We start from the raw sequence: 15812 nt of genomic DNA, 5'->3' as shown, positions 1-15812 counted from the left end.
TGCATGTGTGAGTGTGTGTATTGTGTTGTGTGTGTGCATGTGTGAGCCGTTCTCAGACTCCCTTCATTTTTAGCACATTCCGACCCACTCCCCTCTCTCCCCCCCCTCTGTCTCTCTCTCTCTTTCCTAAAACTTTTCCCAGAATCCTTTGCCCAGCATCACGGTTCCTGGCACATTATAGGCCTCCTCCAGCTCTTTCCTGTGCCCTCACTGCTCCCAATCTGTGTGACTCTTTGCTGCTTCTGAGTCCTGCTCACACATGCACACACACAACACAATACACACACTCACACATGCATACATACACTTGCATGCACACAACACACACAAACTCACATGTGCACACCCACTCATTCATATATACACATACACACACTCACACATGCATACAGATACTAGCATACACATGACACGCAAGCTCACGTATGCACTTGCCCTCACACACATAGGGACTCAGGTGTCAGAAGAGGCTGAGGGTGCCCCGATGCCAGTCACTGCCCCCTCCCGCTCTGAGCACACACGCATGCAGCCTTGCCTGGAGCTGTGGGATTGTCAGACAGTGTTCCCCCTCTCCCCTGGCCCCAGGGCCCCCTCAGACTGTCCACCTCATGCACAGCTGGCCCAGAGCAGTGCAGCAGACAGGACAGAGCCAGGCAACCTCGCACAGAGGGCCTCATGAAGACCGCTGTTCAAGCCCGTTCTTAAAGCAGTGCAAGACTGCGTTAGCCCCCTTGGCTACCTATAGATACCGCTGACCTTGTGGTCCACTAAAACTACCAGATCTTTTTCAGATGAACTGCCCTCTAGCCATATGTCTCCCTTCTGGCACTAGCAAAGTTGATTCCTTGAACCCAAGTAGAAGGTGTTCCCTTCATGCCTTTCAGAGTTTCAGACCACTAGTCAAGGCTATCAGGATCCTCTGGGATCCCAGCTTTGGGGATCTGCAGATAGAAGGAGCCTACCATCTCACCAGGGCCAGGGCCAGGGCCAGGGCCCACCTCAGAGCCACGAGAACAGGGCTAGTCTGGACTCCAACATCAGACCATGTGGCCTGATGCAAACCACTGGCCAGCTCTCTGAGATGCAGAGAGAGGGTGCTAGTGTGCCCTGATAGACTTTTCCTACTGGGAGTTTCCCTCCCTCCCTCCTGCTGGGCCTCAGTAGGCCTCATGATGTCCACGATGCCACACCCTGCTGGATGCAGCTTAGGTGGGAGGGCTGGGGCCTCTGAGTCACAGGTAGGAAGGGCGGATGCACAGGGCAGGGAAGGGGTTCTTCCTGGGACGCCCCACCATGTCCCAGGCCAGCCCTGGCTGAACTCTCCCTGCCCCACCCGCTTCCAGGCCACACCCCTGCAACAGATGGACTTGCTCGTGAGTCATGCCACTCCCAAAGTTTCCCAGCATCCTGGAGACAACATGACCTTGAAAGGGTCATTGAAACCCAGCTGGAAGAGAGCATGAGTGTAGACAACGTCAGAGGGAGGAGGCAGGGAATGCCTTAGAGCAAGGACCGGGGAAGGGGCCTTAGAAACAGAGAGGGAAGAGTTGTGATAAGAGGGAGGGAGGAGGGAAGGAGGGGAGGAGAGAGGGAAGGAGGGAGGAAGGAAGGAAGGAAGGAAGGAAGGAAGGAAGGAAGGAAGGAAGGAAGGAAGGAAGGAAGGAAGGAAGGAAGGAAGGAAGGAAGGAAGGAGAAGAAAAAGGAAGGGAGGGAGGGAGAAAGGAAGGAGGGAGGGAGGAAGGAAGAAGGGAGGGAGGAAGAGAACATACATTTATTAAGCACCTACTGTGTGTCCTCTGAAAGTACCTCCCATCCACAATGCACATAATATAGTGTATGTTCATAGTTGTTTGCTCCTTCCATTAGACTGTGAGCTTCCTGAGGGCAGGAGTAGGAAGGGAGTGAAATTTGTGACAAATGCGAAGAAAATTAAAGGGATGTGTTTGGAAGAAAATCCTAGCAGCAGGGACTTGGTTGAAGGCATAGAGGTAAGTGGTTGACCTGGGATTTCATTAGCATAGGGAACTCCCAAGTGAGGGAAGTCCTTCTCTGGACGCAGGTCACCACCTCCTCTGGGATTTAGAGTCTTAGACGCCCACAGCAGCAAGGGGTCAGATGACTCTCCAGAATGCAGTCGGCATATCAGAATCAAGACTTGCCCGGGTCTTCCTGGCTTGCAGTTGGTCCTCCATCTACTATGCAACACTGAGATTGAATGCTCATCATATTTGCAGGTAACCCAAAACTGGGATCCAAAAGGATCTTGACAGGCTTGAATAATGGGTTAAACCCAAGAAAATAAATTTTAATAGGGGTAAATGTAACATCTTAAATCTGGGTTCAAGGATGCAATGTCACAAGGACAAGAGAGAGAAGATCTAGCTAGACAGCAATTCATCTGAAAAAGATCTGGGGCTCTTAGTGGATGATAAGCCCAACAGGAGTTAGCAGTGTGACAGGGAAGCCAAGAGGGCTGACATTAAGAGGAATCTATGTTGTGATAGTCATGACATTCATGGCAATGACTGACCCAAGGTTTTAGAGTTTGGAAAGTTCTCCCCATGTAGAATTATCTCATCTTACAAAAGTGACCTGAGGCCCAGAGATATTAAGTGATTTACCCAACATGACACATCGAGGCCTCAAAACCCAGCAGCCTTGAGCTTCTAAACTTTAAAAAATGATCCAACTTGAGAGCTGGACCAGAGTTGGGATTGAACCCAGGTCTCTCCTAACCTCTCACGTCCAGGATTCTTTGCACTGTACCTACACTGGAGGGTGGGGGAGGTTGGGGGAAGGGATGACAGTCACTGGATAAGAAAATCTTGCATTCCTGTTTCTGATAAACAAATCTTACCACCACCACCCCATGGGCTAGGTGGGTAAGGCCAGATTTATGCAAATGTATTAAGTTTGCCCATCAGCCAGACAACAGGCCTTCTCCAGGACTGGACAGCACCCCACCACCCCTACCCAGAAGCCCTCTCTTCTAGTTTCTGATCTGGTTGCCCTGGAGCTTTATTAAATAATTCAAGGGTTCGCAGAGCATTCCACAAAGGCCCTCCCCATCCCAGCCCTTTAATATTTGATCTGTACCCCCTCCCCTTTTCCCTGTGGGGGCATGATCCTGCCCTTTTCCTCTGACTGTGACTCCACCCTCTTCTCAGCCCCTCTCTGTCCTTCCAGAGCCTTGGCCCTGGGAGGTATTTCCAGCTACATGGCTCACCAGAGCATGGTCTGATAGGAGACTGATAGTAACCCTGACCTGAGCATCACACACACGCTGTGGGCTGAGGCCCTGGGACATTGTCTGTTACAATAGGAAAAGAAGCTGACTTCCCACATCCCAAGGCTGGTGCCCAGATTCAACACTCTGTTTGCCTTGCCTTAGTTACACCTCTGCTTTGGCCCATCAGCCAGGCCCAGGTTTCTTCTATCCTTCCCCATGAAGTCAGTGATCCCAGCTCTGGGCAAGCTGCCTGACTGCAGGCAGGGCAAAGGTCACGTGTTAGAGGCCCCACACCTGCTTTGTGTGGCTGGGATTGGTCTCCCTTGAGCTGGGCCTGGGGAAGACCAGGAAGAGTGTCCTCAGGATTTGTTTGGGGTTTGCAGGGTGGAATCAGGTTTGGAATCTTGGTTTCGCTCCGTCTGTCCTGAGGCATAAAAGGCCCAGACAATGGCCATGGGCTTGGGCAGAATTCTCCCTCTCTGTCCCTTTGCCTTTCCCTAGCTAATATGGCTAATTGCCCCGGGTGAACTTAGGGGCTGAGGGGAGAAGTGTTTTATTTTCTCTGTTCTAAGACCTTCCCAACTCTGATAGTCTAGGTCAAGAGTCCCTTCTAGTTCTGACATGACCTTCCCAACCCAATCTACTTACTTAGCTGCCAAAGGCATTTTTCTAAAGTAGAGGATCCCTGCCCCTCCTCAATAACCTCCAATGGCTCCCTATTATCCTCATGGTCAAATATAAACTGCTTTGGCTTTAAAAGTCCTTCATGGTAGAAACAGGACTTCCACCTGGCTCCTGCTTCCACCTCCCCTAAAACATGTAAAAAATGACTCTAAACAACCTTTAGAGCTACAGAACCCACAAAGTGATAGAGAGAAACTAATCTCCCCCTGAAGAAAGCCCAGCAGGCCAGAAGGGGCCATCACAGTGCTCTGGGAGCAGAGCCCAGCCTCACGTGAGTCTGTGGTTTTAGCCCCAAGGTGGCCCGACCAGCTGTGGCTAGAGTGGATCACCAGCAGCTGTGGCAGTTTCCAGACTTATCAACCCATAGATGCTAAGGACAAAGTGAGAGGTCAGTGTGAACTTTGGGAACAGGGAGTTCAGGAGTGTGGTCCAGGCTCTGGCCCCTGAGGGAGAAGCGGCTGAGGCGCCTTGGCCGCTGCGGCATGGCTGCTTCAGAGCTCCAGGCCTGCTGATTGTAGGGGACGAGTCTGAGGGGTAATCACTCTGGCTTTAACCTGCTTGGGTCTGAATTGCTGTCTTGGGTGGAGGTCCTGGGGTGCGTGACCAGTGAGCCAGAGCATGTGAAGGCTTCAGAGAGGGCAGGCAACTAATAGCTCCAGCAGCTGAGAAAACCCCAGCAATTTGGGACAAAGCTTTCCTCTCTGGAAGCAAAGTTCTACTGTGGCAAAAAGCTCAAAAGTCAGGTAATTGAGTGGCAACATGAGCAAGCAAAGGAAGCAAAGCAAGCTCAGAAATATGACATTAGACTCCTATTTGGGGGTCAAAAAGGATCAAAGCATGGAACAGGAGGAAGACAACAAAGTTAGAACTCCTGCACCAAAACTTTCCAAGAAAAATATGAATTGATTACAGGCCATAGAGGAGCTTAAGAAGGATTCTGAAAACCAAATAAGGGAAGTGGAGGAAAATTTGGGAAGAGAAATGAGAATGATGCAAGAAAATAATGAAAAGAGAGTCAATAACCTGACTGAAGAAAATAATACCTTAAAAAATAGACTAACTCAAATGGCAAAAGAGGCTCAAAAAGTCAATGAGGAGAAGAATGCCTTAAAAAGCTGAATTTGCCAGATGGAAAAAGAATCTCAAAAGCTCACTGAAGAGAATCATTCCTTCAGAATTATATTGGAGCAAATGGAAGGTAGTGCCTTTATGAGAAATCAAGATACTATTAAACAGATCCAAATAAAGGAAAGAATAGAAGGCAATGTGAAATATCTCATTGGAAAAACCACTGGCCTGGAAAATAGATCCAGGAGAGATAATTGAAAAATTATTGGACTACCTGAAAGCCATGATCAAAAAAAGAACATAGAAATCATCCTTCAAGAAATTCTCAAGCAAAATTGCCCTGATGTTTTAGAACCAGAGGGCAAAAGAGAGCTTGAAAGAATCCACCAATCACCTCTTGAAAAAGATCCCCAAAAGAAAACTCCTAGGAATATTATAGCCAGGTTCCAGAATTCCCAGATCTAGGAGAAAATATTACAAGCAGCCAGGAAGAAACAATTTGAATTATGTGGAAACACAATCATGATAGCACAGGATCTGGCAGCTTCTACACTGAAGGGCCAAAGGGCCTGGAATATGATATTCCAGAGGTCAAAGGAGCTGGGATTAAAACCAAGAATCACCTACACAGCAAAACTGAGTATCATGTTTCAGGGAAAATATGGTCATTCAATGGAATAGAGGACTTTCAAGCATTCTGGCTGAAAAAACCAGAGTTGAATAGAAGATTTGACACTCAGATACAAGAAGCAAGAGAAGCATGAGAAGGTAAACAGGGAAAAGAAATCATAAGGACCTTATCAGAGTTGAACTATTTACATTCCTACATAGAAAAATAATAATTGTAACTTATGAAACTTTTCTCAGTATGAGAATAATTGAAGGGAATATAAATGTGTGTATATACATACATGTGTCTATATAGGAGGGTATGTGGATACATGAATACATATGTGAGTGTGTGTATATGTGTGTACAGGTATACATAGACACAGGGCACAGGACCCCTTGAATAGGAAGGGATGATACTTAAAAGGTGAAATTGAGAGGTGAGAAAGGGATATAATGAGAGGAGATGGGGAGAGACAGATTGGGGTAAACTATCTCATATAAAAGAGGCAAGGGGAAACTGTTATAATGGAGGGGAAGAACAGGGAGGCAAAAGGGAATGAGTCAACCTTATTCTCATTGAATTTGGCTCAGGGAGGGAATGATATACGCACTAAATAGGTTATCTCACCCTACAGGAGAGTAGGAGGGGAAGGGGATGAGAGTGGGGGGATGATGGAAGGGAGGGCAGGCTGGGGGGTAGGGAAGTTGGAAGGACCCACTTTTGGAAAGGGACAGGATCAAAATAGAGAACAGAACAAGTGGGGGGCAGGACAGGATGGAGGGAAATATATTCATTTTTTTTACAATATATCCACTATGGAAATGTTTTGCATAGCTACACATGTACAACCTATACTGAACTGCTTATTTTCCCAGTAAGGGTGGGTGATGACAGAGGAAGGGAAAGAATCTGGAATTCAAAGTTTTAAAATCAAATGTTTAACATACATATATAATTTTCTTTACATGAAACTGGGGAATAAGATATACAGGTACTGGGGCATAGAGATCCATTTTGCCCTACTGGAACGTCGGAGGGGAGATGAGGGAGGATATAGGAGAGAACAGATTGGGGGAGGGGGTGTTCAGTGGGATCACTGTTTTGGGGTGGTGGGTAGGGGAAAGATGGGGAGAAAATTTGTAACTCAAAATCTTGTGGAAATGAATGATATAAACTAAAAATAAACATAAAATTTAATTTTAAAAAAAGTCCTTCATGTCAGGACCCATTCCCACTTTTTCGATCTTCTCATACCTTACTCCCCTATAGGCACTATCCCAGCTACACTGACCCTTCTTGATATTCCTTACATACAACACTTCATGTCCCATCTCCAGGCCTTTGCATTGTCTGACACCCTCGCCCATGCCTTCCCTTAGAAATCACTTCTTATTTACACTCTATGAACTTTGTATGTACGTAGATTTTCCCCCATTAGAAAGTGAGCTCCCCAGCAGCAAGAGATAGAAAGAGAAATTCCATTTAAAATAACTGTAGGCAGTATAAAATATGTGGGAGTCTACCTGTCAAGACAAACCCAGGAACTATATGAATACCATCACAAAACACTTTTCACACAAATAAAGTCAGATCTAAATAACTGGAAAAATATCAGCTGTTCATGGATAGGCTGAGCTAATATAATAAAAATCAATTCTATTCAGTGCCACACCAATCAAACTCCCAAAAATTATTTTATAGAGCTAGAAAAAATAATAACAAAATCTGTCTGGAAGAAAAAAAAGGTTAAGAATACCAAGGGAATTAATGAAAAGAAATGCAAAGGAATGTGGCCTAGCCATACCAGATCTAAAACTGTATTATAAAGCAGTAGTCACCAAAATTATCTGGTACTGGCCAAGAAATAGAGTGGTGGATCAGTGGAATAGGTTAGGTACACAAGACACAGTTGTAAAGGACTGTAGTCATTTACTGTTTGATAAACCCAAAAACTCCTGCCTCTGAGATAAGAACTCACTATCTGAGAAAAACTGCTGAGAAAACTGGAAAATAGTGTGGCAGAAACTAGGCATAGACCAATATCTTATACCTTATACCAAGATAAGGTCCAAATGGGTACATGATGTAGACATAAAGGATGATGCTATAAGCAAATTAGGAGAACACAGAATAGCTTACCTGTCAGATCTATGGAGAAAGGGAGAATTTGTGGCCAGACAAGAGACAGAGAACATCATGAAATGCTAAAAGGATCCTTTTGATTACATAAAATTAAAAAGGTTTAGCACAAACAAAACCAACAGAACCAAGATTAGAAGGGAAACAGAAAGCGAGGAGACAATTCTTACAGCCAGGGTCTCTGATAAAGGCCTCACTTCTAAAATATAGAGAGAACAGAGTCAAATTTTTAAGAATACAAGTCATTCCCCAGTTAAAATGGTATAAATGGTCAAAGGATATGAACAGGCAGTTTTCAGATGAAGAAATTAAAACTGTCTATAATCACATGAAAAATGCTCTAAATCACTATTTGATTAGAGAAATGCAAATTAAAACAACTCTGGGTTATCATCTGACACCTATCAGATTGGCTAATATTATAAGAAAGGGAAAATGATAAATGCTGGAGAAGATGTGGGAAAATTTGAACACTAGTGCATTGTTGGTGGAGTTGTGAACTGATCCAACCATTCTGGAGAGCAATTTGCAATTATGCCCAAAGGGCTATAAAATTGTACATACTCTTTGATCCAGTAATCCCACTACTAGGTCTACATCCTAAAGAAATCATAAAAAAGGGAAAAGGACCCACATGTACAAAAATATTTAGAGCAGCTCTTTTTGTGGTGGCAAAAAGATTGGAAAATTGGAAAAAAAAATTGGAAATTGAGAGGATGCCCATCAGTTGAGGAATAGCTAAACAAGTTGTGGTATATGAATGGTAATGGAATACTATTATTACATAAGAACTGATGATCAGGACGACTTCAGAAAAACCTGGAAAGACTTATATGAACTGAAGCTGAGTGAGGTGAGCAGAACCAGGGGAACATTGTGCACAGTAAACAGTAACATTGTACAATGACCAATAGACTTAGCTCTCCTCAGCAGTGCAAAGATCTAAGACCCATAATGAAAAATGCTGTCCACATCCAGAGGAAGTACTATGGAGTCTAAATGCTGAGTGAAGCAGACTATTTTCTCTTTCTTTTTGTTTTGTTTTTTCTTTCTCATGGTTTTTCCTTTTTGTTCTGATTCTTCTTTCACAATATGACTAATATGGAAATATGTTTAATATGATTGTACGTGTATAGCCTACATCAAAAATCTTGGGGAAGGAGGAAGAAAAAAATTTGGAACTCAAAATCTTGTAAAAGTGAATAATAGGGGAGGCTAGGTGGCACAGTGAATAGAGCACCAGCCCTGGAGTCAGTAGGACCTGAGTTCAAATCCAGCCTCAGACACTTAACACTTACTAGCCATGTGACCTTGGGCAAGTCACTTAACCCCAATTGCCCAGCCTTCCCCTTCCAAAAAAAAAAAGCAAAAGCAAAAAAAAAAGTGAATGTTGAAAACTATCTTTGCATGTAATTGGAAAAAAATAAAATACTACTAAGTTGGGGAGGGGGGGAGAGGAGGCTCCTTAGGGGCAGGGACTGTGTTTTTTTTTTTGCCTTGTGCTGTTGCAGTGTTTGGTCCAGAGCAATCACTCCCTTAAATGTTTGTTGAATGGCTTATTAACTCACACAGTAAGCAGTGAATATATGTTTTTTGAGAGTATGTTCGAAGGCCCTTTCCTGCTCTGACTTCCCAAGGCTCTTGAAGAGTGGGAGTCTCAGTGGGAGCCCACAGTCAGACAGAGCCAGTGTGGGAAGGGATCAGGGACAGGAGAAAACAATCAAGTCGTTACCTCTGATCTGCACTATTTAGAGGGGCTCCTGCTTCCAGGCTTTTTTCTCATCCTTCAGGATCTCATCACTTTGAACCTTTCCACAGCCTCCGACCCATCCTCCTTACATCTGCCAAAGTGATTCCCAAGCACGGGTCAGACTGAATCACTCCCCTGCTCAAGAAGCTGCCAGGACTCCCTATTACTTCTCAGATTGACCTCCACAGTCAAACTGGAGCTGATCTTTCAGGCTTCTTCCTATACTCTATGTCCCAGCTGGAGCTGCCAAGTGTCATTTCTAACATACCACTCTTGTCATAGGGATCAGGGATTCAGACCTGGGAGGGACCTTTGCGGTCATCTGGTCTTACTCCCCCATTTTATGGATGGCAGAACTGAGGCTGAGAATAGGAAAGGGATTTTCCCAAAGTCATGCAGGGAGTCAATGGCAAAAGTGGAATTCAAACCCACCTCTTTTGATTCCAAATATCCACACTGCTACTTTTTTAGCTGCATGACCTTGGGCAAGTCAATTCTTTTTCTCTGTAAAAGGGGGCTAATAACATCGCAACATATTGAACTGAATGTCCCAATGAAACTTAAGCTCAGCACACCCAAAAACTCATCATCTTTCCCCCAAATTCTCTCTGCTTACAAATTTTCCTGTTTTTCCTCCCAGGCTTTCTTTCCCCTTCGCGGGGGGTCATCCTGGCCCTCACTCTTTCTCATCTCCTCTGTCCAATTGTTCACCGAGGCCTGTCAATGCTACCTTTGCCGACCTCTCTCCCAAGCAGCCCCTTTCTCTCCCCTAACACTGCTGTGACCCTCCACAGGACCTCGCACCTGTATCATTGCAATAGCCCGAGGGTTGGTGCCCTCACCTCACGCCTCTCCCCACTCCAGGCCATGGTACCCTTGGCCGTCCAAGTGAGTCCTAACGTGTTGTTCCTGACTATGTCTCACACACACACACACACACACACACACACACACGCTTAATAAACTTCATCTCCAGGATAAAGTGGGGCAGTTAGGTGGCGCCAGAGTGCACAGAGTGCCACGTCTGGAGCCCCCAAGACTTGACATCTTCCTGAGGTCAAATCTGGATCCAGACACTTACTAGCTGTGTGACCTTGGGCAAGTCATTTAACCCTGTCACTGACTGTGCCCCCTGCCTGGGATGCCATCCCTCCTCATCTCCATCTCTTGGCTTCCTTCAAATCCCAACCAAAATCCCTCCTCCTGCAGGAAGCCTTTCCTGGTCCCTCTTAGTCCCATGATCATTTCCTTAGCTCCCCCATCTGTATCTTTGTATGTTGTCATTTGTGTGTGGTCTCCCCCATTTGGCTGGGAGCTCCTTGAGGGCAGGGACTGACAGATGCCTCTCTTTGTACTTAGTACAAGGCCCTGTAGACAGTAGGTGCTTAATAAATGTTTATTGACTGACTTTATTCCTCCTCCTGGAATTGTAATGAAGAAGGCACTATAGAAATGGGGATTGTATAGAATGGGACTGGAAATGAACTATAGTTAGTTAGCCAGGCGGCTCAGTGTATAGAGTGCTTTGCCTGGAGTCAAGAGGACCTGAGTTCCAATCTGATCTCAGACACTTACTAGCTGTGTGACCCTGGACAAGTCACTTCACCACATGTGCCTCAATTTCCTCATCTATAAAAAAGAGCTGGAGAAGGAAATGGCAAACCAATCTAGTATCTTTGCCAAGAAAATTCCAGGTGGAGTCACTAAGAGAAGGACATGACTGGACAACAAATGGATGGGACCAGAAAGTCACTGAGTCCAGCTGTAATAAGAAGCCCGAGGCCCCTCTGCAGTATGGTACCCTCTGCTCAGACACCTGTATGGATGGGGAGCTCATTACCTCACCCCCCACCATTGCTGCTCTCTCTGATTCTCCCTCAGGCTCCTATCAGCTCTCACCTTGTATACCCGGATGCACTAGGTAACATTCAGCCTCCAGTCCATCCTCACAGCTGCCAGAGTGATATCCCTAAAGCACAGGTCTGCCTGGGTCACTCCCCTGCTCAAGCAGCCCCAGTGACTCCCTATCCCTTCTAAGATAAGCCTGCTATTAAGAGCCCTCCACACTCTGGCTGGAGCTGACCTTTCCAGGCTTCTTCACACACTCTCTGCCGTGCCCAAACTCATCACTCTATCTCCCACCTCGGTGCCTTTCCACAAGCTTTCCCTGACTCCTGGAAAACCATCCCTTCTTCAGGAATTCTTAGCTTCCTCCAGACTCAGCTCAGGGGTTTCCTCCTCCTTCTCTTTCCTTCCTCCTCCATGAAGCCTTCCCTGATTTACCCATATGCTGGTGCTCTCCCCTACCTGTAAACATGGGGCATTTTCCTTATCTATGGATATTTCCAAGGGGGAGGTAATCTCCCTGAGGGTAAACAAAATCCTTCTGTCTTTATGCTCAGGCACTGACATCTACAGGAGTCCCCCCTCGGGAGCCTTCCCATCCAAAGTATTCTTCCATTCTGTATGTATCATATGTGTGCCTAGGGATTTCCACCTTGCTCCTAGAGGTCCAGAAAGACCACTTCTCTTCCTCCTCCTCCATCTCTTCCCCTCTTCTTCCTCTTCCTGCTTTTCTTCCTCTTCCTCCTTTGCTTCCTTCTCTTCCTCCTTCTCCTTATTCTCTCCCCCCTCTTCTTCTTCCCCTTCTTCCTCCTCCTTCTCCTTAGTGCTCATCATAAATACTTCTTAATAAATGACCAGCACACAGTAGGAACTTAATAAATTGAATTAGAAAGAGCAGAGCCATCTAATAGGGGAGGAGAGGGGAGGGAAGGGCAGTCGTTGTTATTATTGTTTTTATTATTACAGCTGAGGAAACTGAGGCAAACAGATCAAGTGATTTGCCCAGGCTCACACAGTTAGTGTCTGAGGCAGGATTTGAATTCAAGTCTTCCTGACTCCAGTGCAGAGCCACCTGGCATGCCTAGACCTGTCTGCCCTGCCTGCCTCCAACACTTTGTAGCTGTGGGACCCAGGCTAAGTGTCTCCTTATCTCTGAGCCTCAGAGAGGCTCCTCCTCCTCCTCTGTGAAATGGAGACCTGGATTTAGACCCAAGAGGAACATGGGGGGGGGGGCAGTAGTTTAACACTTTCTTTTTGCAGAGAAGGAAACTGAGCCCCAGGGAAGCGACGTGGCTGGCTGGAGAGTGTAAGCAGCCAAGCTGGGCTGATGGTACCTGTAATACCTGCCTCACAGGGTTATGGTGAGATTCAGATGAGATAAGGGATAAAAATTACTTGGGGAATGTGAAAGCAATACACATCCACATCCATATATGCATACGTACATAGACCCGCACATATATATTTTATTGGACCAGAGTAGGGAACTTCCACTAAGGAAACTCCCTCTCTTCCAAAGCAGACTCACCCCCACTCTTCAACTCAGAGAGATGCCTAGAATACTGAGAAGTTAAATGACTTAGCCAGGGTCACATAGCCAGGAGGGTGAGCCATAGGATTTGAACCCAGTTCTCACTGACTCCAAAATCGACTCTCTATCCTCTGTCCCTTCTTGTCTCTCAGTTATGATATCATGTCTCACAACCCACGTCCCTTCTTCTTCCCAGGCCTCAGTTTCCTCATTTGTAAAATGAAGGGACTGGACCAAATGATCTTTAATGTCCCTTCAAACTAAAAAAGATTCTATGAAATCCTACAAGGAGCCCATCTGTCTCTCTGTGCTCTATCCTTCCCATGATGCTCCTCCTCCTTCCCTGTGGGGTTAATGCAAACAAGTCCAGGCCCCCATTCATGACAGCTCCTCAGATATCTGAAGGCAGTTCTCATCCTCCCTCCCCCTCCCAGTCTTTTCTTCTCCAGGCTAAACACCCCTAGAGCCATCAGATGATCTTTGTACAACATGGCCTCTCATCTCCTCCTCTAAATAGGCTCCAGATCCTCATATCCTTCCTCAAAGGTGGTGTCTGGGAGGTGCTCCAGGCATGTGTCTTGGGCAGGAAGTGGCATGCAGGACACCCTCTCTATGGGTGCTGGGAACCCAGGCTTGTGACTAGGCTCCTCTGCAAAGCCCGAGCTCATGGATAGAGGCAGTTGCATAAACCTGACTTCCTGGGTAGGGACCCACCCCTACCTCCCATTCATCTGGACTTCCTTTAGGAGGATGACTAAGGTCCTAAGAAGGGAGGATGGAGAACCCAGTTGGGGGCTGTTGGTGTGTATGGTGGGGATTTGGGGGGATTGATCCTACAGATTTCCCAAGAGAACCCATTATCCTCCCCCTAAACCTACCCCTCCCAACTTCCTTTTCTCTGTCTTCCCAGGACAGGACTCTAGATCAGGACCCAAGAATCGTCCTTCATCCTACACGTCCAACCAGCTGCCGAGTCTTGTCCATTTCAGGCCCACGACATTTCCTTCTCTCTGCTCAGGTGGATTACCTGTCACCTGCTTTATTACAACTGCCTCCTTCCTAATTGGCTTCTGTGCTTCAGGTCTCTCTCTCTCCTAACAGTTACCAAAAGATCCAACCTGAGGCATAAGCCTGACTGTGGCCCTTCCCTGTTCAAAAGCTTCCTAGGAAGCCCACTTGCCTACAGGGTAAACATTCTAAAGATCCTTATTGTGGCATTCAAGATTCTCCACACTCTGGGTCCAACTTCAGTCACACTAGATAGAACAATAATAGCTTTCCTCCTCACATCTCATACACAGAGTTGGGTTTGTTGGAATTGATCATGGGATCATGGGATATTGTGCATTAGAATTATCTGTGCTGGGGCCTCTGGTCCAGGGCTGAGCACAGACAGGACTCTGCACATAGTAGGCTTACTAAATGTGTGAAAGAATGAATGAATGGATCTGTCTTTCCAGTGCCCTCTCTCTCACTTGCCCCTTGTTGGGCCAAGCTGGATTATTTACGATTCCCCCACCTCCCCAACCCTTCCCTTAAGGGGAGTTGTGCATGCCCAGCTCAGGATGCCAGCCCTAACCCCAGTGCTTCCTTCTCCAGGGCACTTTGTCCAACCCTCCTCTGTCCCAACACCAATCCCCATATTCTCCTTGTTTGGCCAAGTGCCCTCCCCTCCCAAGCGAATGTAGTCTTTTTATCTGGGCATTCCCAGACCCCCTTCCCCACGTAGGCATTTAATAAATGTTTGTTGAATTGTGCACACCACTCCTCCTCACCCAGACTTCTCCCTAGTCTCCAGAACTTGGAGCGGGGAGGGGAAGGAAGATAGCAAAACTGTCCAATCAGCAGCTTCCTGAAAATTCTTTTCAGATTGGGTGTCGGGAGGACCAGAGCTGGGTCATTGGGGCCCGGCTTCTATTCCTACTCTCCATTGACTTTGCCCCAAAGTCCCCGGCCCTTGGCTTGGGTCTAGAGAAGGGTCTGGGGGCCCAAGGGCTCCCCAAGCTCTGGGGTCCAGCTGGTTGCCTTCCAGCTCCAAGCCCGGGATGCAGGGATGCTGGCTCCTCGCTCCCACAGGGACCCTCCAGCTTCGCTCCCCCCACCGCCTTCCCCAGCCCCAGGCACCTGTACCTGTAAGCGCTTTTCCGGCGGGCCCCCTTCCAGGGAGTGAGGAGGTCCATGGGGCTGGGGCGGGGAGCTGAGCTCTTCCCGTCTCCAGCTCGGCTCCGGGCTCCCGGCTCCGCGCCCCGCAGCACCTGAACAGAATGGGGCGGGCCGGCCCGGAGCCCAGGTCCCTCCCCCTGGGCTGGCATCCCGGAACACCTCAGTTCCCGGCTGGGGTTGGAGACAGGGCAGGGCAGGACAAGGTAGGACAGGCTACGGCAGGGGCCAGGACTGCGAAGGGGGGACAGCGGCTCCGGTCCGGCCCCGGGAGGGGCAGCAGCCACAGCCAAAGCGCTCTGCCCCAGGGACACCGCGGCCGGGTGTCTGAAGACCTGAATTCGAATCCCAACCTTCTTGCTGTGTGACTAAGGTAAGTCACGTCCTCTCTAAGTCTCCACCTCCCTCACGAGGCTTATCTGGAAGAAAGTCCGTCCCTGCTCAGATCAGCTGTCAGAGGGACCTTCTGAAATCTCGGTTCTGACCATACCCACCCTTCCTCCACTTTGAGCAAACTCCAGTGGCCCTCACTACCTCCAGGGTCAAATAAAACCGTCCGTTTGGCTGTTAAAGCCCTTCATCACCTGACTCCTCACCCGCATCCCTTTTCTACATCTTTAAACCTTACTCCCACCCCTGCACATACTCTACCGTCCAGGTAGACGGCTTCCCTCTCTGCTGATTGCACACGTTATCTTGACCTCATGCCTCTGCCTTGGCTGTGCCCCATGCCGGGCATGCCCTCTCCACCTCTTAGCTTCTCTGACTTCTTTCAAGACTCAGGTCCAAGCCT

General features: G+C 47.4%; 1 protein-coding gene across 3 annotated transcripts in view; it reads right to left on the bottom strand.

The window, feature by feature from the left end:
• Positions 1 to 15380, bottom strand: part of LOC138164993 (tetratricopeptide repeat protein 39A-like) — a 66156-nt gene extending 50776 nt beyond the window's left edge. For all 3 annotated transcript variants that reach the window (XM_069093025.1, XM_069093028.1, XM_069093027.1), the window contains exon 1: positions 14990 to 15380. In XM_069093025.1, the coding sequence (XP_068949126.1) occupies positions 14990 to 15171 (182 nt within the window). In that variant the 5' untranslated portion in view covers positions 15172 to 15380. The remainder of the gene's footprint in view (positions 1 to 14989) is intronic.
• Positions 15381 to 15812: the final 432 nt, after the last annotated feature.

This window comes from Petaurus breviceps, unplaced genomic scaffold, assembly GCF_028583685.1.
Source record: "Petaurus breviceps papuanus isolate PSGF00001 unplaced genomic scaffold, PetGlider_PUasm1.0 207, whole genome shotgun sequence".
Classification (NCBI taxonomy): Eukaryota; Metazoa; Chordata; class Mammalia; order Diprotodontia; family Petauridae; genus Petaurus; species Petaurus breviceps.
Note: the sequence above shows the minus strand (reverse complement) of the source record. Positions and strands in the feature narration are given on the sequence as shown.